The sequence below is a fragment of the Peromyscus eremicus genome, chromosome 19 (genome assembly GCF_949786415.1).
Source record: "Peromyscus eremicus chromosome 19, PerEre_H2_v1, whole genome shotgun sequence".
In the NCBI taxonomy this organism is placed as follows: domain Eukaryota; kingdom Metazoa; phylum Chordata; class Mammalia; order Rodentia; family Cricetidae; genus Peromyscus; species Peromyscus eremicus.
In genome coordinates, this window is record NC_081435.1 from 13314217 (window position 1) to 13338567 (window position 24351).

Sequence of the window (24351 nt, forward strand, 5' to 3'; positions counted from 1 at the left end):
TGGTCATCTCTGTTAGGGAGTCCTCTATCTTCTGTCAGAGCCTGGCCTATGCATTTTAGAAAGCCACTCGGTGCTCTTCCTTGCTTTACTGTTTGGTCTTCTTTTAGCTTCTGTTGTCCTGCCCCACTTTTGAGCACATCTTGGAGTCTAAGGCACAAGAACTCCTTTACAGTGTTTCATGAAGACATTATAAATTCGATCCAGCCTACTCTTATTTCATGTCATCATCAAAAAATCAAGATACAGATTAAATAATCCCAACTTTGAGGTGATGGAAGACAAGTCATCATTTTGTGGATTTCGCATTGGGATGCTCTGTGGAGATGTGTCCTGGCTTCCGTAATCAGAGCTACCAGGCTAAGACTGTACAGTCAGAAGAACAGAGCAGAGCTGGTGACCAGCCTTCTCCACAGAGGACCCTGTCTCTGATTCTTTTTACACTGATAGATAAAAAATTGACAAAAACAGCAGAAGAGATAAAGCACGTATTTCATCTCACAGATTGAGGTGGGGTAGTCAAGGCATCAGGAGCTGAAAGCAACTGGTCACACCCTGGCCACAGTCAGGAAGCAGGGAGTGAACACCTGCATGCTGGTGTTACATCACTCTCCACTTTATACAGCCTAGGATCCCCTTTCCAGGGAATGGCCCCAACCACTATTAAGATGGGTCTTCCCACATCAATTAAAAAAAATCAAGATAACTGTAGATGGAGTTTTCCTGTCCCCCAGCTGCTCTCAAATCAACACTCAGAGGCTTAATATTAATTACAAATGCTCGGTTGATAGCTCAGGCTTGCTACCAGCTAACTCTTACAGTTAAATTAACCCATATTTCTTATCTATGTTTTGCCACATGGCTTGGTACTTTTTCTCAGTATGGCATGCCCATTTTGCTCTCTCTGCATCTGACTCTTCTGACTCTACTGCTCTTTATCCCAGCATTCTCTCTGTCTCAGGCTGTCTCACTCAATCTCTTCTTGCCCAGCTATCAGTCAATCAGCTTTTTATTAACAATAAGAGTAATACATATTTACAGTGTACAGAATGATTATTCCACAGAAGATAATCCCTCACAAACATTCTAGGAGGCTAATTTAATCTAGATAATCCTTCACAGATGTGCCTAAAGGTCCATTTCTAGGGTGACTCTAGTTTTGTCTAATTGAAAAGTAACACTAACCATCACAGGCACCCCCAACCAAGTGATTTCAGCCTTCCTCTTTCTATGATTTTACAAGTTTATAGCTATTGAGAAATACCTCTCCTGTGAGCCTTTCCAATCAGGCCAATTTCACTGCTAGAAGCAACCACTACTAATGCATAGGCTCTTCCCAGCATTTTTTTCTATGTATAAATAGCTGTGTTCATGTGTGTTTATAGTTCATAGACTCTTCTTCCTTCACACAAATTAGACTGTGTGTTGCACCTTGGTCTGCAATTTACCTTTTCTTTACATTAGAAATATATTATGAATATCCTCCAAATAGCCAGTTGATGAGCTATGGGAAGAAAACACTGGACTGGCTACTTTAAATCAAAGAAAAACAGAAACAAAGACAGAAACCAAATAATAGATTCCAAGGAACCATCTCTGGTATATGTGCCAATCAAATTTCATAACTTCAGCTATGCATAAAAATATGGAGGCATTTCTCCCAAACAAAAACATGATGAAGGAGAATCAGCAGACAGAAGAGGTACAAATGGCCAACAAAGGAAAGATGTGTGACCTCACTAGTGATTGCAGAAATAGACATTTTAATCAGAATCATCATTTGCCTAGCAGTGTTTTTAAAATGTTTTTTGACATCAGCCGTGTCTAAGGATAGAAACCATGTGTGGAAACAAGCCCTCTCATCCACCATATACAGGGATAAAATGTTAACACATTTTAATGAGCAAAGCTAACAGACTGTTTTCCTCTATAGTGGAAAATGGAGGCTCCATGTCCAGTTTCTTCTAAGCATGAATATCATGCAAGAACTAGCTACCTATGTAATTTACAAAATATTTATTTTTTAATTTTTTTAGAAAGAAAAATGTTCTTCATCTAAATCAGATTTTAAAGACCTGCAGTATGTTATCTGTTGATGCTTTATATTATGGTTAATGTTTTTACTTAGTCTCTTTGGTTTTCTGATTTAAATATATTTATTGTTTTGTCATTTAATGTTACTTTATGTAATGTGAGAAATTACAATGGTATATCACCTACAGGCCGCCCCTAGCCCACGAAAGACTCATGCTATGTAACTTTTTTTGTAAGTGGCATATTTGGAATCTTGAACCCTTTCTTCCGAAGATACTGTGGTAATTAATGCTCTACTCCATCTCTACCTTCCCCACTCCCATACCACCCTACAAATACCCATTTAACCCTTAGTGTGCCTGAGATGTAAGAATAATCTTTTCTGCCATGGACTACCTTTCAACAGTGGAAGTCCAGGTTAAGGTACATCATCTGCCCAGCACCTTAAGAGCAGAAGCCAAAGTCTTTACCCCTTCTCCACTCTCTGGGATCGTTCAGTACGTGGTATCCTGATCTCAAAAGGCATCGGTCCTGGATGGAGATCACTGGAAACCCCAGTAGGGGGCAGAACCTATGCTGGCAGAGGGCAAGGTTCCAGTGTGCTCAGCCACCAGGTAAGGGCTGGGACCACAACTGCTTGGAAACTACAACCTCCTGACAATGTGAGTTGTCCTCAGTAGGGCGTCCACACCTTCTTATTCACAGGGAGTACCGAAGCTTGTGCCAGGTCACCATGCTGATCCCTCTCATTTTCAAAACCTCCAAGTTGGAATGACAAACTCTACAAACCTCATCATTCTCTGGATCTTTTTACTTCAGGAGGAGTTGATAGACAAGCAGCTTAAAACTGGTTGTGAAGGAAGGGCTGTAACACTTTCAAATTGTTGCTTCTTCATTGAAGGTTCAAGAAGGAATTTAAGGAATGACTTGCTAGTCGCGGCGGATTCCATCACTAACACCATGTCCTCTCTGGTGAAAGAGCTGAATTCAGGTGTGTTTCAGTGTTCTCTCTCTTGTGGGCTTGTTGCAGAAGGGTCCTTATGCTCAGGGTCCCTCTTGGAGACCTGATCATTGTCAAATATAGATTTTTAACGTTTTAAAAGAAAATTTTAATTTATATGTGTGCATGTATGTGCGTGTGTGTGTGTGTGTGTGTGTGTGTGTGTGTGTGTGTCTGTGCACATGCTTTGTCTACGTGGAAGCCAGACAAGGGATTCTGATCCCCTGGAGCTTGGGTTGTGAATGGTTGTGAATCTCCTGACATGGGTGCTGGGAATGGAACTCTGTCTTCTATAATGGCAGAAAGCACTCTTTACCACCGAGTGACCTCTCCAGCCCCGAATAAAGAAAGAAAATGTTGTACACCAAACTGTTTTATAGTTAATTCTTTTCAGTATCAACTATCACCTCAGGAAAAAAAACAAAAAACTGGCTGGTGTCAGACGCACTGATGTTGCTACATGTGGGACCTGGGGACTTGCTTCTAGGCCCTAAGCTTCCTGGGGAGCCTGGGCCTTTATTTCTGGGTCATAAGCCTCCTAAGGGGTCACTCTCTGTGTTTTCCATTGCCCACTAGAGGTGACGAGTGAAACAGAAAGTGCTGTGGATTCTGAATTTGCAAGAACTCAGTTTGAAGGTCTGGTTCCATCGCCAACCTCTGAAAAGGCTTTTCTAGCCCAAATCCACGCCCGAAAACCTGGGTACATTCATGGTGGAGCTACAAGAACCATGCACGGTGACATGTAAGTATCCTGTTCTTGGGGGCATTTTCTCAGGTGCAGAGCAATTTGTGAGTAGCCTTTAGAAAATTAAAAAAAAAAAAAAAAAAAAAAAAAAAAAAAAAAAAACCACTAAAAGGGTACAGTTCCTCTAGAGGCAGAAGGGAGCTGCATTTAAGTTTGGTACTGGGAACTCTCCCTTCTTAACAATTCCCAGGGAGCATCAGTGACCTAAAACAATGAGTGCTTAATGAAAGCATTGCTCACCTGAGGCAGACATACTCCAGTAAACTTCCTGTAAGTCAAAAACACATCTAATGCAACTAAGCCCTAGTTTGTTGTGGCCTAGAAACACTGGTAGCACACTGCAGGGTGTCAAGCATTACCCTTCTGACCCATGTGACCAACAGAGGGCCGCAACTTCTTGATGATGCAAAATCACAAGACGGTATCATACACATACTGCTAGTTTTTCGGGGTAGATACTAATTCAAGACTCAAAGTTTGGTCTCTAGTGAATACATATCACATTTGTATCATGGTAAAATTGGAAACAAACCCTAAGTCACATGTCACTTACAGTAAAGAAGAGGGAAAGCATTCTCCCAGGCCACATACGCCACTTCAGAAGTGAAGTCATCTTGTCTTCTGACTTTACTTAGGGGACAGTAATGATGCTAGAATGGCATTGGAGAGAAGTCATTAAATACATGGAATCTCTTTATAAAGGAGCCCAGTTTGATCGACTCATCAAATATGTATAAAGCTGTCCTTCAGAAACCATTTGCAGAGGTTGTTATCACAAATAGCTGGGGATTATCTCCTCTATATGAATAAAAGTCACAGATGGGCAAGGGGCAGCTCCCAAGCACTGGTGGCCCTGAGTTCCAGAAGCTCAGGGCTCGGCTTACAGATTTCAAAGTGTCTGGCAACAAGCCTTGAGAACTAAAGGCTCCACACTGTCCAAAGTGGAGGAGGCTTGCAGCTCTGGGCCTAAGTATCAGTGCTCAGGGGCTATAGTGACGCTTCCTGAGCTTGAAGTCAGAACCCTCAGATTTTTGACCCGTGACAGCACTCGCAAACTGTAGTCTGCTGTGGGATGGTCTGTATGTCAGATTGCTCTGATTGGTCAATAAATAAAACACTGATTGGCCAGTGGCCAGGCAGGAAGTATAGGCGGGACTAACAGAGAGGAGAAAGGAGAGAACAGGAAGGCAGGGGAGACACTGCCAGCCGCAGCCATGACAAGCAGCATGTGAAGATGCCGGTAAGCCACGAGCCACGTGGCAAGGTATAGATTTATGGAAATGGATTAACTTAAGCTATAAGAATAGTTGGCAAGAAGCCTGCCACGGCCATACAGTTTGTAAGCAATATAAGTCTCTGTGTTTACTTGGTTGGGTCTGAGCGGCTGTGGGACTGGCGGGTGAGAGAGATTTGTCCTGACTGTGGGCCAGGCAGGAAAACTCTCGCTACAGTGGTCCTCACAGCCTTGGCTCCTGCCTTCAGCTCTTCACGGCTTCTCGTCTTCTAGACTTCAGCTTCTCCACTGTCTGTCTTCCTCTCAAAGCTTTTCACCATTTTTTCTGATCTTAGTTCTATGCAGCCTTCTGCCCTCGGTCATTTTCTGGAACTCTTCAGAAGCCTCCTGGTGTTACAGCCTGGAGTTTTTAACATTGCAGCCAGAGCCTCAGCTCCTGGTGACTCCCTCCAACTCTTCAGTCACCCCTTTATTATTGCTACCATTACAGGGTTGGGCTCTTTATGCGACCAATACAACACATCCTACCTATGACAGAACCGTAAGTAGGCAAAAGACCATTCAGGAGAAGCATATATTGGGATAATATCCTAGACCAGAAGACCCTGACAGGAAAGACTATCTATATACATACACACACACACACACACACACACACACACACACACACACACACACACACGTACATATGTCTCTCAAACACTACTTATGAGCCAATCACAAGCCTCAAATTGCAGCAAGCACCGACTTTTTGCTGGGTCATGGGACAGGTTGTCCCCTTCCCCTCCTGAGTAAATACTGCTGTCAGTTGAGCAGTTATTTAGTGTTACAGAATTCATAGAATGGAGTCTTCCAAAGCCACTGGGAGTTGCCTAGAATCTGTGGGACTGCACCGAGGACTCTTAAGACAGGAACTCTGGCTCTCACAGCTCCTGTGGCTGTAGAAGTCCTTGGCTGCTGGAGTGGTGTTCCTTCAGAGTAACGATACCAAGTTCAGAACAGCCAGACTTCCAGAAATGCAGTCTGGCTGCTTGCCAACGATGCTGCTGCTTGGCTGGGAGCTTCCCACTCAAGACAGCCAATAAGAGCAGGGTCTGGCTGTCATTCAGAGGCCCAAACAGCCTATTTCCAACAGGTTTGCTCATTCACAGGAGAAAAAGTGAAGACTGCATTAACATTCCTAACGGTATTTAAGAATGTGTGCCTCCGTTGGCTCCTCTCATCTCTCCCCCTACCTGAAGAGGTCTGTGTTATTCGACCGAAGCCAGCAGCATCAATGGCATCCCCACTAGGCTTGCTGTGACCCTCCCTCCATCAGCAGAGGAAACCAAGGTTGACTATAAGGGCAAATTTGGGGCCTAGCTGAAGAGCCCAGAGAGAGAGGGAACAAAATGAGAGGAAGGAAGAGAAGGAAGCGGGGTGTTGTGGGCTAGAGTGCTGATAAATGTGGGCAAGGGCTGGACGCCCTAACATCACAACAGAAGGATAAGGCTTCATGTGACAAGTACTTCACACTCGTCTACAAAATAAACCAGCTGTTTTACAGACCCAGTGATGAAACTAACCAGAAGTCCTGCTGGTGTTCTGGCTCTCCTTCTAAGCAATGAGTGAAAGGCCAGAAGTAACAGAGTTGTACAGAGACCTGGTTTTGAAAGCCAGCTGTGAAGCAGCAGCCTGCAAGAGCACAACAAAACCGCTGCATCATTTAAAATGGCGGTGCGTGACTCCTTCTGGGCTTAGTTTGTCTTCTTGTCCTTTCCTACGAAACTTAGGATTCTTTGATATGTTATTCAAAGCAGTGAACTGACATTTTTCTAGTAAATAAATAAATATATATATATATACATATCTTATTATTATGTATTTTATAGTGGCTATGTAACACATCTTTACCCCAGTCCTAAAACTCAAGACTTTGAAAGGTCTCCCCACTTCTGACCCGCTCCCCCTTGGCCGCCAGGGACCAGAACCAGCTTCCAGCAAGTGATCTGGTAGTTGAAAATGGGGAGCTCATAGAAGCCTCACGGACTCTTTTAGGTTGGCCCTAAACCTCCAAAAATAATATGTCCCATAGATAAGATAAACATGAACAATGACATTTAATGTCCATCCTCAAAACCTCTCTTTAACCCAGCTTTTCATTTTGGAAGGTGTTTTACTGTCAACACTGCCTTTAAAAAAGAAAAAGTGCTGTTTTAGCCCCAACAACGTAGTTTGATTTAGGTAGTGAGTCTGTGTTCAACCCTGTAAGTTCTTTACACATGGGAGGAATGGGTGGAAAAAGTCCCCATTACTGAATGAGGTCAATCTTATTTGCTTATTTCATAACAAAATTGAACAATGCAAATGGATTTTCCAGATTCGGGGCTAGTAAAAATTTGTAAGGTCAAGAGTTGTGGTGTGATATCCTAGTATCAAGTCACTGGTATTATAAGACTTATTGCACCATAAAGTGTGTTTACATATGTGTGCATGTGCTCGAGTGTGCTTGTATGCTTGTGTGTGTGTGTGTGTGTGTGTGTGTGTGTGTGTAAGTATGTATGTGGTACAATACAAAGAGAGTTAAATCATGCACACATTTCCTTAAGCATTATTTCACTAGAGGGCTCACTTGCCTTTCAGAAAGGAAAAAAAAAATCTCATGTTGTGAAACTATACAATACCTCTAAAGACAGATCTGCCTTGTTTAAGACTGCAGAACATTTTAAGGGCTATCGTTCCTGTATGTCCTATAAAAACATAAATGGCCAATGACTTCCTCACTAGGTTTGATTAAAATAAAACATTTTAATCACAAATTTCTCCAAACTTCTCTCTCTCTCTCTCTCTCTCTCTCTCTCTCTCTCTCTCTCTCTCTCTCTCTCTCTCACACACACACACACACACACACACACACACACACACACACACTCTCTGTTTTGTTTTCCTTTGAGTCGAAGAAGTCATGAAGGTGAACTAGGGGACTCAGGGAAAACACATGAAGGAAGACAGCGAGACACAGCACAGGAATCCACCTACTCTTCTCTGTTAAGACTGTTCCCAAGACGGGCGGTGGTGGCGTACACCTTTAATCCCAGCACTCGGGAGGCAGAGCCAGGCGGATCTCTGTGAGTTCGAGGCCAGCCTGGGCTACCAAGTGAGTTCCAGGAAAAGGCGCAAAGCTACAAAGAGAAACCCTGTCTCGAAAAACCAAAAAAAAAAAAAAAAAAAAAAGACTGTTCCCAAACATCTCTTACGTTTTTTCCCAGAGTCCCGGAAGACGGGGATCCTTACGTCCAACCCGAGGATGAGAACTACGAGAACGAGTCTGTGCGGCAGCTGGAGAGTGAGCTGCAGATGGAGGAATACCTGAAGCAGAAGCTGCAGGACGAAGCCTTCCAGGTACAGGAGGCAGGAGCAACCCTGCCCCTCCCCACAGCCCTCCACAACCGGGTCCTTCCCATTCCCTGAAAACGCAGGCCTTCCTCCCTCTTTCTTCCCTACTTTTCCAGAATAGTCTGCTGGTACCCCCTCAGTCCATGCATCTTGTACAGTGATGTTTTAGATGCCTCTTGTAGCTGTCTGTTCTCCCAAATTCTGATCTGGAAAGTGAAAGGGGCCTTTGTGACATTGGCGGAATCATAGTGACAACCAATCCAAACGCCTCAGGACCATCAGAAGTCCTTTCTCCTAAGTTAAAATGTAGGGACCTGGGGAGACGGTTCCGTAGACAAAGCACTTGTAGAGCAAGTGTGAAGACTGAAGTTTGGGTTTCCAGAATCTGGTAGGCATGGTGGCCCAGCCCATAATCCCAGCAATCAGAAGGTAAAAAGGGGGGGGGGGGAAGGGTGTCTAACCGCACCGGTGAGTTCTGGTTTCAGTTAGAAGACCTCAATAAATAAGGTGGAGAGCAGTAGAAGGCTCCCAACAGCAACCTTGGGCTCCCACATGCTTGCACCAATACATGCACCGGCAAACATATGCACACGCGCACACACACACACACACACACACACACACACCCCACATGCAAACTTATGGAAAATAGAAGCCCACATATCAAATAAAAAGCCGAAAAAATAGTGACAGTTATATAAATAATATATATGTTTATATATATATATAACACATGGCACAAGAAAAATGAACAAACATCAATCCACTTCCTCCCCTGAATTGTCCCTGACTTCCTCGTTGCCCGCATCACATCAAACATAAGCAGGAAGGTGACAATACTTACCGAGAAACTGTGGGGAACTGGAAGCCCCCATTCAGCAAGGCAGACCCTGAAAGAGGCTGCAGTACCCCAACCCATCTGAAAATCCACAGAACATAGTTCATGCAACTAAGAATAATAAAACTGCTTACTCTTGCCAAAAGTAATGAATTTGCCACTCAGGGCTACTCCACTGCCTGCTTCTCCACAGGTGTGTGGTTGGGCTCTGGGCCTTCAGGGATGTTTTTCTGGTAGAGCCCAGCTGGTCCCAGCCCCAGCGGGTTATTGTTTTCCTAGCAGACTTTTTGTCTAGTGGCCACACAAGCTTTTTCCTCAGTCTTGGGTCACCAGTGGCCCTCTCTCACTCTGTCAGTGAAGGACAGAGAATCAGTGAGAGCCAACTGGGTCTGGCTCCTGTGCTATGTGTAGAATGAGCCTTGAAATGTTCCCAAGAGGACTGTGGCAGCAGAGAAGCCGATGCCTGAGATCACCTGAACAAAGTGTTGCTTCAAATGTGCTGTAGCCCTTTCGGCCTAGCAGGCACCTTTCAGAGACAGTGAAAATCTTTCTCAAGCCATTTCAAGAAGAAGAAGAAAAACACTTGGTGCGTAGAGCCATGCTGCTGAGATACACATGCGTTCACCTGATTACAAAGCCATGGTGAGCCTGTTCTCTGTGCCTACTGTAGCTCATCCATAGAAAGGAGCCAGCCTTGTATGAAGCAGGCTGGGAGTCTCTGGGAAGCCTAAGGGGTGGCATCTCATGTGGGTCTGCACAAGGGGGACAGAAATGTGGCTGGATCACCAACATCCGAGTTGGGCTGTTGGAGATGCCTGCCAAGCCCTGTTCTTCAAGCTCATCTTCCGTTTCTGGGGTTCAGTGACAACAGTAACTGTAATTCTAGATTTTTTTCAGGTGCCTTTTCTCCAGTCGATAACAAATATTAGATTCTTAGTGAATTATTAGCTAATGTCACATGAGTAAAGTGAAGGGGGGCGTTCTATGAATGACAGGATCTAACTGGAGTTTTTGCCATGCCCGGTAAACCTCTGGTTCCTCTCTCTCCTTGCCTTTCCATGCTTGATGGTCTCAAGGAAAGGAGCGGGGGAGTGTGCTCTCACTCAAATGCAAATCCTGGAGCACGGTGGAGCGGTTTTCTTCCAGGGCTGTGTAAGCCGAAGGTTGGCGACAGGATGGATGGAATGCATTTGTCGTTCTCTGGACTCTCTCCCTCTCTGTGTGTCTCTGTGCATGGCTTCCAGCCAAATAATTCACCAGCTTGACGGCCTCACTGACTTGACATGTCACCTTTCTTGTTTGTGTCCTTTGTCACCCACAGGTCAGCTTGCAAGGTTGAATGCAATGTCCTTTTCTCACTCTCCTCTCAAGTAAGTACCTGTTTTTTGGGAGGAAGCATGGACACTGTAGGCTGTGTCAACACTGAGCTGTGACAGCTCTTAGCCTAAGCTCACGGTCACTCTTTCCATGTGATGTAGTATACGCCTTCCCTGCTGCTATCAGAGTGGTCACTCCAACCACAGAGCTCATTATCATCCTATGTAAATCCCCCAGACGTCCTGAAGTCGACTTTTTACTTGTTGATTAGAGAAGTTGTCACAGAAAACTTCCATGGCACCTGAGGTGCAACCAGACTCTCTGTGGCCACATTACCAATGGCATCAGAAAAGGAAAAGACCAAGCTACCTCAACATCTCTAGATGTCAGCTCCTTAGTCCCAACCTATGTGTCCCCTGTAGCAAGGGACAACACCATCAAAGAAAAAAAATCCTGTGGCCTTGTGTTTTGAGGGTGACTAATTCAAATCCATTGAGGAGTTCAGTGTGATAAAAGGTAATTTAAGGTGTTATTTGGGTTATTTCATCCCACTCTAAAGATTTACCTAATAATGGGCCAAATTCTCAAGTCATTTTTTTTCTTTATCATTGAAATACTAGTACTTGACTGTTAGATTCACTTGGGTGTCGTGATCAAAGTCTTGATCTCTGCATTTTATTAGAACCATTTTGAAATACAAATCTCACTGAAACTTTGCATAATTTAGACAAATTATTAAGCCTTTAAGGGTTTCACTTTCCTCTTGTACTTCATGATATTATATCTACCTCACACACAGGAGGTGGGCACGTGGGATATAGTTTGAAAGAGCTTGACACACCATAATGAGCTGTGGACACGCACATGTCTGCGTACCTCCACAGGCTTCAGATCCCATGTGGTCCCGGGGAGCTACTACAGTGCTCACAGAAGTGTAGTGGAGCCATGGACTCAGAATGACTTTGTTATTTCAGCTTTTATAAACAGGCCAGGACTCAGCACCCTGCAATGACAGTGGGACCCACTGTCCCGTAAGTCTAGACGGCTTCTCTAGCTCTGGTTAATGGCCTTGGTGGTCCCTCGTCACAGCCTAAGTTAGTGCACTTCCTACAGCAATCAGGACTTGTGTCTAGTGTAGTTACATAATCCTTCCCAACTGTGGAATCACATGAGTCTACAGTGAAGCTGATAATGCACTTGGCCAACCCCAGTTGCTAATTTGGAGAATGAATATGTTTCTTCAGCTTTAAGTAGTAATGAATACACACTAGCTCAAACACTACAAACTTCCTCGCTCTGCCCCCAGGTTCCCATCAAGTGAATAAGATGGTGCTGATGGGACAGACCTTCTGAGCTCTAAGAAGGGATCTTACAACCACACTCTGGTCGCCCTCCCTTGCATTTGAAAATGTGACACCACACCTTCTCCTAATTCATGATGACTACACTGAAAAATATTCCCAGGAGCTGTTCTGAAAATATTCACTCCAGTTATAACCAATCTAGTCCCGAAGGAAAAGGCTTTTCCTTAATAGCATTTTCTTTCTCTTAGCTCCAAAATTTAATCATTTTTATTCTGTATATTATTTAAACATCAGGGGCTTGATCTTAGAAACACATTCATTTTCTTTAAGGTAATAAAATGGCCTTGCTATAAACCCACATAAAAATTGTATCATGTTCTTTTTGTACCTAAAAGCCAACTTTTTTTCACTTTTTTTTCCTTACTTGGAAATTTGGTAATGAGAAATGAAGCAGGGGTGCCCTCTGTCACTTACTGTGGAGATACACTGACTAGATAGCATTCTGCAGGAGCCTAAACACAAACCAGCTTGTTGCTAAAAATCAGCCAGTCAGGCAAAATGCATTCACAGTCTTACAGAGTGCTACAAAAAAAATAGCAACATTTCACCTTATAACTTCTTTTACCCTGATAGGATGCTCATAATGAGCTCAATAGAATCGGAGTTTTAGAGTTACCTGTATGATTAGTATGGTCTTGTTTGGACTTTCTGACTACACTGCAATCCCAAAATTATCCGAAAGGACATGCCTGTCTTACACAAGGGTCCGGAAACAATTCATTGGCTCGACATCAGTCAGTCAGCTGCCAAGGTAGAGTCCTTCATGAATGAAGGCAGAACATGGAAGTTAAGGAGGAGGCAGACTCTTCCTGTGTTCAAGCCAGGCTATGGGCCTGTTTGTAAGCCATTGTGTGCCTTTAACTCTTCGTGAGCCTCAGGGGTACCCCAGGGATTCCTTAAGAAGAAGGGTTAGTGAAGAGAACTCTAAACCATCTCTTCCAGAAGACACGCTGTGTCTAAGACATTGCCCCCTGATTTTCATAGGAAGGTAATACCATGAGTGTGTGTGCGCGAAGAGGCTGGGTGGGGGACCCTAAGCTACTGAGCCCTAATTTAGAAACAGTTTCCACCTGTTTAAAAAAAAATTACACACTCCTTATTCCCAGGCAAGCTATAGTCAGACAGATGATGAAAGTAACATGGCATCCGGTGATGGAGAGAGCTGTACCTACAAAGAGAAGGAAGACGGCAGCGTGGCCGCAGCCTCACCCTCGCTCGGAGAGAGGAGCCACCACATCCAGCAGCTCCAACCCCCCCCTCCCCTAAGATGTGTTCCGATGTCTGTAGTGCAGCTAGCTGTCTGTTCTAGATTTGTAGTTCATAGGTGTGTGGTTTAGAGTTGGGGGTGGGGGTGGGACAAGACTTCTGTTCCTAGACGATGTATCAACTCCATCTCCTGTAACATGGCTCATCGCTGGTTCAAAGCAAACATCCACAGGCTGAGAGCCTGCTGCTGTTAACACCGGGCAGTAGTATTAACGAGCGTTTTAAACCTTTGCACACGATATTGAACCCGTTCAGTTTACAATGACAATATTAATACTGTTTGTAGCTAGGAGTTTCATTTCCGGATTCTTTGAGATTTTAGCAAAGACGGTTTTATTATATACTATACATTTTCAAAAAAAAAAAAAAAAACCACCAACAATTTGCAATAGGATTTGGTTTCTGAGTGTCAAGACTCAGAACCCAGAAGCCAAGAAGGGTCCTTGGCCTGCTCATGTCTCCAAGTCCCTCTGAGAAACGAATTAAACCTGCCACCACCAGAAATGATGGGATTGGGGGGGGGCGTATTTCCAACTTTGGGTTGTTTTCCTTTAAGATATTCTAATGAGTCAGCCATAGAATTTAATGTAAATACTTTTTCCAAATAGATATCATATTCAAAAAAAAAGAGAGAGACAACATTCAAATGATATAGAATCTAGTTTTTAAAATCAGCACAGATCTTCTTAAAAACTGTGAACTATGTTTTTGGAATACTCGTTACTAAAGCTGTTTATAAACCACAGGTGCCATAAGATCCCCCAACGGACTCCAGTTATCTGCACTCCTCCAGGTCTTGCTCTCCACATTGTATCCTTAGGAAGCATGTCTTACCCAGCACTGCTCATTGACCAAGTTCCCTCATCGGGTAGTTCCGAGGCCTTCAGCTTTAAAAGTATGGGCTTAAAGCGCGCTTGCAGACATTCGCTCGCCCGCCCTCCGCTTTTCCTTTCTGGATGTTGATTGCCTTACCTGGCCACCTGTTGTTCTGCATGCAGCCGTGTGTGGTCATGTGAGAGGAGGAGACAGGCTCTTCCATGTGGTATTGGGATTTCACACTCAGTTGGAGGCTGGTGTGTGAAAGAACTCTCAAAGACAAGAGGATAAAAGCCTGTGGATGGTCCTTCACGAGGCCCCTCAGTAGAGAGACCTCAAAAGGGCCTCCCTTAGTGATCCTGGGGAAAATGGAAGTGAAATTGGTTATTTCAAGATCTGATGTACAAGGAAAAGAAAGAGCCAGACACCTGTCTTAAACTCGCAGCCTCTCTGGAATTCCTGGGTTTTTTCTTCTAAAAGAAAAAGGGAATATCTTTGCAGAACAATGAGTCTCAGAATGTGTCCCTCAGACCAGCAATGTTCGAGTCACCCAAAAGTCTTAGCAATGCAGTTTCCTAGGCTCCAAACCCTGACTGACCCACTGAATCCGAAACTCTTGGGTCTGGGCCTAGTGATCCATGTTTTAATCAGCCCTCCTAACAGTTCCGATGTATTCTATAAGATGGAAATCCTTGTTCTAGAGTAGAGTTGTATAACAAAGACTGAAAAAGGCCTTATCCAGACTAGGTTGTAGCTCAGTTGGTCGAGTGCTTGCCTAGCATACACAAAGCTCTTGGTTCAGTCTTCCAGAGCTTTGTAAACCTGGCATTGTAACACATGCCTGTGATTCCAGCACTCAGGAGATGAAGACAGGAAGATCAGGAGGTCAAGGTCATCCTCAGCTACATAGTGAGTTGGAGGCCAGCCTAGGCTACATGAGACCCTGTCTTGAAGGAGGGGGAAAGTGCTCAGAATAAATGAGAAATGTCCTAAGTGGACCACAAATTCAATTTGCTCACTAGGCTAGCAGAAGCCCCCTCCCTCCCATACACCTAGACTGTATTGAGTGGCTAAGAACTCCATTTCTGACCCCACTGTCTGCTATTGGGTGTTCTTGCCTCTGCATTCAGTCAGAAACCTCCTTGGCTGCCCTTTAAACAAAATCATTTGCCTTGAGAATAGCTGAGGGCTTGATTGGCATCAGTGGGGGAAGGGCTTGATTGATTGGCATCAGTAGAGGACCCCGCGCTGTCCCTGGGTGTTCTTAGTCTATCTCTCTCGGGAAAACCCGCCTCACAAAATTCCCTGAGCACAGGCTAGCACCAAAGTTTCACAACTGCACAGTTCTCTAATTTCTTTGCACAGGTGGATTTTATTGCGGGTTTTGTTGGTGTGTCTTAATGTTCATCTCTCTTCCCCTGCCCATCCTCTGTGAAATCACACCTCTCTAGATGGTGCAGGTGGCCATTGGTGCCTCATACTCAGTACTGAAAACCACTACATCCCAGATACCTGCATTTCTGTCAGCTCAAATCAGAGCCACATAGTACATCAGAACTCAGACCCTGCCGGTGGCCCTCAGCCACCGACAGGGACTGAGCTGACCCATGTTGTCTCTTTGGTTTTCTACATCAAAATGTGTGTCTAAGGTTGGAACCATTCTACTGAAAACCTTCCCTCTTGTGACAGCCTCTGTTGCCAAGCAGCTCCATCCCATGATATTGACTCCATCATACAAAGCCATTACAGGAACTCTCTGGAAACCACTACCAGTGAGCAATTTCTCACTAACCAGCCACCTTTTCTTTCTCTTAGCTCCACGTCAGCACTGAGACCAGATTCAAGCACCCCTGTCCTGTAACCGAGACAAAATGGCGTGTGTTGTTTTGGGGTTTTGTGATTGTCGGTGGGTTCCTTTCCTTGGCTCTCCAAATTTACTTTTGGGGCCTGTTCTAAATGCAAACCCAGCAGGTTTCGTCTGTCCTGTCCATTCTATTCAGCTATATCTCGCAGGGGTTGTTCTTTCTTATCCCACAATGATTGCACATCCACGTCCATCAGCGCTGATGGCCTATGAATGGGCAATGGTCTAACACCGCCAAACCTCTCCCACAGCAATGTGGCCAGGAGGTGGGTGAAATCTACTGAATAGGATTCAGGAATTGGTTGTGGTTTGTCAGGATGGAAGTTGGGGTAAGTCTGGTTGGTCAGAGGGAGACGTGTTGGAGATTATGAAGATGGATTATCGGATGATCTATAATAAGGCAGGGAAGGTTCATTTGTAAGTAGTAATGTGAACTGAATTGCATTAAGATTGTGGCCTTTGTGTGATATATATTATGTATTTTCTTATATGCATGAGCCAAACTGTTGCAATATAATTTAGCACTGGCATCTGCTCTTATTTCGACCATCTTCGTCCACCATTATTAGTTCTTGGCTGTTAAGTGTAGATAGATCTTGTAAATACGGCGACCTTTGGTTGCTGAGTTCACTTTGGTTCAATTCCACACAAGGAATCACAAGCAAAGAACTCCACTGTGTCCTCAGAAGACAGGACACTTTTACCTTGAACCAAAAAAGGAAAAAAAAAATCGGAAGCATTCATTGTATCTTGAAGCTAATTAACATAAGACATTTTAAACTGTGACTACTGCAATTTGACCCCATTTGAAATAACCAATTCAGAAACACTAAAGAGTTCACAATATTCATTGGTATTGTAACAAAACTACTATAATATGTTGTTTTGTTTTGTTGATATTGCTGTTAAGTATTGTTTTGTGTGTGTGTGTATGTGTGTGTATGTATGTGTGTTTGTGTATGTGTGTATATGTATGTGTGTGTGTATGTGTGTATGTATGTGTGTGTATGTGTATGTGTGTGTGTGTGTGCGTGTTGGAACCTCCTGGGGACATGTTATATTTTGAAGTGATTAAACTATTTAATTGTGTGTCTATATTTTGGAATGGAATTATTTCTTCATTAAAATGTTTTTTAAAACACTATTATCTTGTGTTGTTGTTGTTGTTGTTGTTCTTTTTTTTCCCCCTGGGTGTTAATGGACTTTTCTTACAGCAACATGGAATCTTCTCAAGGAAGGGAAACAGGTCGGTTCCAGCACACAGAACATGAACCACTGGTGGAATGCTGGACAGCTGAGGCGAACAGTTCCCATATTCCCTTTAAGAAAATACAAAAAAAAAAAAAAATGCTAAAAACCAAATTCTCAACTGTGGCATTATGGATGATATTCCTAATATTGGTGAAATTATTAAGGCCACTCCACATAGTTAAAAGAGAGGTTTATTTCGTGGGGTAACTTACAAATGAAGGGATAGGTTACAGGGTCTGGGAAAGGTGTAGTGCAGTCCAGCGGTGTTCTCTGGAGAACTCTGCTCCATCTACCTCCATCATCCAGGATCCAGGAACCAAGAAAGCTGGCGCATCCGGATCTCAGGTCTTCAGGGTCCTCTCTGGGCCCCACCTTGTAGGCGTGACAGTTACCGAAGCCTCAATGGGGGTTGGAACTAAAGCTGGAATGGCTACCCACTACACTGTGGCATTATGGATGATATTCCTGATCTGTTCATTAGGCTACTATGTTTTGCCCAGGCTCCCTGCCATAGATGTTTAGAGTAGCTGAGCAGATAGATACAAAATCCTTGAGTTAGACAGGCTTCCATTTGCTCACAACCATTCCTGCACTCACCTGCACCTCTAGAGAGCAAGTCTGATGTGAAAAGTTGTCTTTCGAGGGTGAGCTGTTAGTTCCCTTCAGTTGTATTGTTAGGCCATAGAGCACTGAAAATTATGTGTGTGCTCACTTTATTTTAAAGAAAACATTAAAAAATATCAGATGCTTATGGGTCAAGTTACATAGCAAATTCGTTTTCCTCTTTCCCATGCTAACCGCTCTAGTCTTGGACAGAGCAAAGCATGTGATATAATGCAGGTCACACATGTTTTGCACCTCTGGATCTGCTGTCTTGGGTGCCCAAGTTTCCAAATAATGCCCGTGGTTGACCCTTTCACTTCCTGGTGGCTGGCTGTGCCGTCAGCCCAGAGGTAATGCTGCATGGGGTGGCCGTCCGGCCACTGGGACATAAATGGCGTCAGAAAAGGACTTCTTTGACATCCTCTTTTGCTGGCACTCTCTTGGGGCTGCTCTAGCTTAGAAGCAGGCACTTTTTCAAAATACAAGGGGAGAGCCAATTAGACCAGCTTTAGGATCTAGAAGCCGAGGGGAATTTGTGGCTGCTTTCCGTGGAATCATTTCTTGGCCAACACCTTTCCTTCCAGTGACTGGATGCCAAGGAGAAAAGTATTCACACACGTACACCCACTATATGCTCGTCTCCTCTGGTGTATGAAGCTAAACCTTTTGGTAATAATGAGCTTTTATTTGTGGCAGACAGCATTTCACACACTATGTGCCAATTAACGTATATTTATAATCAATGTTAGACTTCTATCTCTTAATTAATGCAAGAAATTACGTTCTTACGTACTTTTTTAACGTATTTTTGTTTTTAGTTATGTATATGCAGGTATGCCTGTGTGCAGGTGTGCACAAGATATGTGCCTGTGAGTTTGGTGCCTGCAGAGGCCAGAAGATGGCATGGGGTTGTTCAACAGGCGGTTGTGAGTCACTGGACATGGGTGCTAGAAACCAGACAGGTCCTCTGTACCAAGAACTAGTGCTCTTAACTGCTGAGCCACCTTTCCAGCTCCATTACCAGGTTCCTGACATCCTGTTCAAAGAATTGAAAAGGCACACCCAAGTAGCAAAGTAGCAAGGGAATTTTATTTAGAAGCAAGCATGCAGTGTAGATATGCTGCAAGGGAGCAGTGGGTGCTGGGTGAAATTGCTCCACAGCCCCAGGGTACTTTTCAAACGCTTCCTTTGCAGGACCCAGGAAGAAGAGTTAGTTGCTAGGGGCAAGGTGTGGATGACTTTCTGTTTTGATTGATAGGCCTGGCTTAGCATGTCCTTTCCCATGGTGCATCTGATTTTAGTAATATGCTTATCCAATCATACATTTTCATGAAATGGCAAATAGGGGGTTTTCCCTAAAAGTTCACTCAGAAGTCAACATTTGGTTCACTGAACATGGACCCAAAACTACTTTAGGCTCAACTAGCCTGCCAACTCTAATCCTAGAATGTACTCCAGGATATATTTGACCATAAAGGAGAAGTTGTTAGGAGTTCCTAAGGAGACACTAAGGCAAATGAACCAGTTCCTTTCTGTGCATGTAGCTCCAGCGGATCCTAGGACGCTAAGCTATCCCTTCAAACTATCTGCTTTTGTGGCTATTCTGAGATTGAATTCTGACACTAACTATTCAGTTAGAACAGGATACTTGGTGAAAGATTATTAAGATAACCATGTAAGTCATAGGACCATCCATACTTCCTACTAATCAGCTGTGAATTCAGGAGTTCTCATGGCTTAGGTAATTCATTCAAACAATTCACAGAATCCTTTGAAAGGACTGTATGAAAACTCAATTATAGTTTTATTATAAATACTACAAATCAGAAGCAGCTAAATGAAGAGACATGAAAGGCAAGTTGGTGGGACGGACACACAGTAATCATGTCCTCTGCTTGGGAACCATGATCATGTCACTGTCCTAGCACATGCATTCATTTGCCATCAAGGAGCGCTCCAGAGCCTTTGTGTACAGAGATGTGGGGAGAGGTTTCCATGACAAAGGCCTAACTGATTAAGTCAGTCTCTAGCCTCCTCCTCTGGAGGTTGGCCTTGCCCAGAGTTTCCCTTATATAACCATATGGCGACCATCCTGAAGGCATGCGGTAACCCACAATGACTTGTCTCAGTAGCATAACAAAAACATTCCTATCACACAAGAAATTCCAACAGTTTTTGAAGTTCCATGCCAGCAGCCCAATGCAAAGACCCAGTATAGCATCCCTGTGATAGGATGTGTTCGTCCACACAGTTTCCTTTACTGAAGTCTTTGTTTCTTCATACAACTTCTAGTTACTGTTTAATATCCTTGCCTTCCAACTTGATGATTTCCTTTAGGATATATGGTAGAACAAGTAAACCCCAGGCTTTGGTTCATCTGGGAATGAATATATTAACATCCTCATTTCTGAAAGACAGTTTTACCAGATGGAGAATTCTTGATGGATAGGTATCTACTGGCTTTTGGCCTCTATTGGTTTGGATGCATAATCAGCTGTTAACCCTATGGCTCTTCCTTTGTGATTAACAGTATCTTTTCTTTTGCTACTTCCAAGAATCTCTCTTTATCTTTGTCTTTCCGTGGTTTGGTTGTAACAGGTCTGTATGTTTGGTTGAATGTGGCTTTCACTGAGTTTACCCCACATGGAATTCATAGGTCTTTTTTGGGGACACAGGAAGAAGCTTTGCTTGTTGACCTGTTGTGTCTTTCATAAATTCTTTTATTGATGAGACCAAAAACCTAGACATAAAGAGTCTGGATTTCCTGGGTTAGCCTCCCTTATAATGATACCATACGTTGAGAGCTTAAATAACTGGGAGAAAATGGTTTCATTTCTGAAGTAAAGGAAACTAGAAGGAATACCCTTTGGATGTGGATTTTTCAGGAGCTTGAGTCTGGACATTATATTTGAAATGCAGATTAAACATACAAAAGGCAGAGGAGTAGTATATTGACAAACTGGACTTGGGATCCCAGAGTGAAGTGTGGTGGAGCTATAAATCTCAGGATTGTTTCCTGCAGATGATACAGGAGACCAAAAGGAATGGTCAGAAAATCAGGGGGGCAATCAGGAGCCAGAGACTCAGCGATGGTCAGTGGTTAAGTGTGCCTACTGTTCTTGCAGAATCACATGGTGACTCAAACCACCTGTCACTCCAGCTCTTGGGGGCCTGGTGTCCTCTTCTGGCCTCCTCAAGCACCCACCCACCCACATGGTGCACATAAACTCACTCAGGCACACACACACATACACTTAAATAAAATAAGTATCTTTTTAAAAACCAGAAGCCAGATGGTAAATGTTTCCAAGTAAGTGAAACAAGTGTCTTGAATGCAGCTGACAGATAAGGTAAAAGAATAAGAGCCTATCCCTCACTCATGTGTTCACATGAGTTAGCATGGGAACTTTCAAGGACTTCTTCACTCTTACCATACTTTTAGACCTCCCACATGGCCAGTGAAACCTTGAACAGTGGGTGACTATTTGTACTGTTTTCTTGCTGAGGGCCTTAGAGCAAATGTAGGGCTACATAATAAATCCACAGGGTAGACTCTACCCCTCAGCTCTACCCCACCTCCACCATGCCAGCTCCATGTTTTCCTTCGCATTTGGGGATATCAGTCCACAAAGACAAGGCTGAACATTTACATATTGTGATCGGCTTATACAACCAAGCCAAAGCAGAATACTCCCCACAGGTCCATTGGGGGGGCAGGTTTGCAAGTGTCAGCTCCCCCACAGGTCCAGTGAGTGGTGAGGAGGTGTCAGCTCCCCCACAGGTCCAGTGAGGGGGTGTGGAGGTGTCAGCTCCCCCACAGGTCCAGTGGGGATGGAAATGTTAGCACCCCACAGGTCCAGTGGGGATGGAAATGTTAGCACCCCACAGGTCCAGTGGGAGGTGAGGAAGTGTCAGCTCCCCCACAGGTCCAGTGGGAGGTGAGGAGGTGTCAGCTCCCCCACAGGTCCGGTGAATGGGTGAGGAGGTGTCAGCTCCCCCACAGGTCCAGTGGGAGGTGAGGAGGTGTCAGCTCCCCCACAAGTCCAGTGAGTGGGTGTGGAGGTGTCAGCTCCCCCACAGGTCCAGGGAGTGGTGAGGAGGTGTCAGCTCCCCCACAGGTCCAGTGCGGATGTATGGAGGTATCAGCTCCCCCACAGGTCCAGTGGGGGGTGTGGAGGTGTCAGCTCCCCAACAGGTCCAGTGGGGGGTGTGGAGGTGTCAGCTCCCCCACAGGTCCGGTGGGGGGTGTGGAGGTGTCAGCTCCCCCACAGGTCCGGTGGGGGGTGTGGAGGTGTCAGCTCCCCCACAGGTCCAGTGGGGGGTGTGGAGGTGTCAGCTCCCCCACAGGTCCAGTGGGGAGTGTGGAGGTGTCAGCTCCCCAACAGGTCCAGTGAGTGGGTGTGGAGGTGTCAGCTCTCCCACAGGTCCAGTGGGGGGTGTGGAGGTGTCAGTTCCCCCACAGGTCCAGTGGGAGGTGAGGAGGTGTCAGCTCCCCCACAGGTCCAGTGGGGGGTGTGGAGGTGTCAGCTCCCCCACAGGTCCAGTGAGGTGAGGAGGTGTCAGCTCCCCCACAGGTCCAGTGAGGGGGTGAGGAGGTGTCAGCTCTCCCACAGGTCCAGTGCGGATGTATGGAGGTGTCAGCTCCCCCACGGGTCCAGTGAGGTGAGGAGGTGTCAGCTCCCCCACAGGTCCAGTGGGGTGAGGAGGTGTCACTCTGGAACAGGAGCTCTTCTTTCCTTACTTTCAGGGTCCCATTTACCTCCACTCTTCTCAGAAAAAGAAGGGATAAAATTACAAAACTCTCCTTCTCTCTGAAAACATATAAATAAAATTTTAAATTTAGTTTTGTCATTTATGGTAATATGCATCTGCTTAATGGCTCCTATTGGTTGCTGTGAGAACATATTAAAGGGACAATACATGTAAAGCACCTAGCAAAACACCTGAGCATGTTAGAAGCTCAGCACAATCCATTCTCCCTCCTTTTGTTTATGTACTTTCCCAATCCTCATCGACAAAATTGGGGCAAAAGTTTTATTTTCAGAAAATTCACACAAAAATAAATTGGCTTATGCACAAATTAAAAAAAAAAAATCTATTCAGCCTCATTAGAGGACCAGGCATAGTACTGAATATCTGTTATCCAGGAACTCAAGAAGCTGAGGCAGGAGGATCCCATGTTCAAAAACTAGCCTAGGCAACATAAGGACACCCTGCCCCCCAAAAACAAGTAATCCAAAATAAAAATGTAATGACATGACTAGAAATTAAACATTGCTCTAGTTAAAATATGTTAAACAAGCCGGGCGGTGGTGGTGGTGCACACCTTTAATCCCAGCACTTGGAAGACAGGGGCAGGCAGATCTCTATGAGTTTGAGGCCAGCCTGGTCTACAGGGTGAGTTCCAGGACAGTCAAAGCTGTTACACAGAGAAACCCTGTCTCAAAAACAAAAAACAAAAACAAACATACAAAAATCTGTCAAACAAGGACTTCAGTAGAGTCTGCAAAGATTACCAAAGGGAACATCCTGCTTCTAAGAATGCCGCTTTTAAAAACTGAGTGGGGTGGGGGAGGGGAGAAAAAGGTTTAAAAACATGGTCAGCATGTCACCCAATAAAACCACAGCGTGTGTTCTTTTATCTTCTCTTCCTGGCTCTCACTCCCCCAAGAAAGGCCATAATTTTTTAACTACAAGGACAGATGTCTCTTCAGTCATGAACTTCCTAGAAATACATGTTGTAAAGGCCTACGTCAACACTGACAAGTATAAGGGATAGTTGTCAATCATTTTTTCTTAAAATGACACAACAATCCTACATATGGTCACTTAGCATAATGCTAAAATGGGTGTCTTTACAGTAAACAGTATAGAAGTATTAACTGGAGGACAATAGCTTTGTCATGGCCTGAAGAAGAGAGATGTGTTAATAGTGCATGTTCACTTTGAGGTCATATGAGAGCAGGGTCTGTTCCCCATTCAGGATCACTAAACCCAATTCCTGATGCAGGTGCTGAGGGGGAAGTATGGAGGAAAATAAGATGTAGTGCTCCTGTCTTCTCTTCTGAATGGCAGGAGTCACGGTCGGGATTCTTCATGACTCTAGAGTAGATGACCCTGTTCAGACTGTGTGCACACTAGAAGTGGAAGGTTGCCCAGGGGACTCCATGCTCTGAAACTCCGTGGACATCATCCCTGTCCTGTGAGGAAAGAACACTGATGTATTTTCTGATGCCAAGCCAGCATTTTTTTTTAAAATTAGAACGTAGTTCAATAGCTTGAGTCTGACCCTGTTTTAGTACTGAAAGCCCCAAATCCTGAGAAATTCCTTAGTTCCTAAGATAACAGAATGATTGGTCTGCCCCAAAAACAGGTAAGGATGTTTCAACACTGAGGCAAGGAAAAAGTCTCCATTGGATTCTGCACAATAAAGCAAGTACGATCAGGGCCGTTGAGCTGGCTCAGTAAGTCAAAGTGTTTTCCACCAAGCTGCATGACATGAGCTTGACCACCAGGACCCACGTGGTGGAGGGAGAGAAAAGTTATCCTATGACCTCTACGTATATGGAGTGCCAGTGAATACACAGAGAGAAAGAGAGAGTCGTGGGCATAAATAAATTAATGTAATTTAAATTTTTAAGTGAAAG

The 24351-nt window shown here is 44.4% G+C and overlaps 1 protein-coding gene across 7 annotated transcripts in view; it reads left to right on the forward strand.

The window, feature by feature from the left end:
- Dtna (dystrobrevin alpha) overlaps window positions 1-16989 on the forward strand; it is a 363024-nt gene extending 346035 nt beyond the window's left edge. For 4 of the 7 annotated variants that reach the window (XM_059246654.1, XM_059246652.1, XM_059246655.1 and 1 more), the window contains 4 exons: window positions 2933-3022; window positions 3608-3773; window positions 8259-8391; window positions 15802-16989. In XM_059246654.1, coding sequence (XP_059102637.1) covers window positions 2933-3022; window positions 3608-3773; window positions 8259-8391; window positions 15802-15942 — 530 coding nt within the window. In that variant the 3' untranslated portion in view covers window positions 15943-16989. Of the gene's footprint in view, window positions 1-2932; window positions 3023-3607; window positions 3774-8258; window positions 8392-10544; window positions 10594-13010 lie in introns of all 7 variants that reach the window. The other 3 variants (XM_059246661.1, XM_059246656.1, XM_059246657.1) reach the window with 2 other exon arrangements.
- Window positions 16990-24351: the final 7362 nt, after the last annotated feature.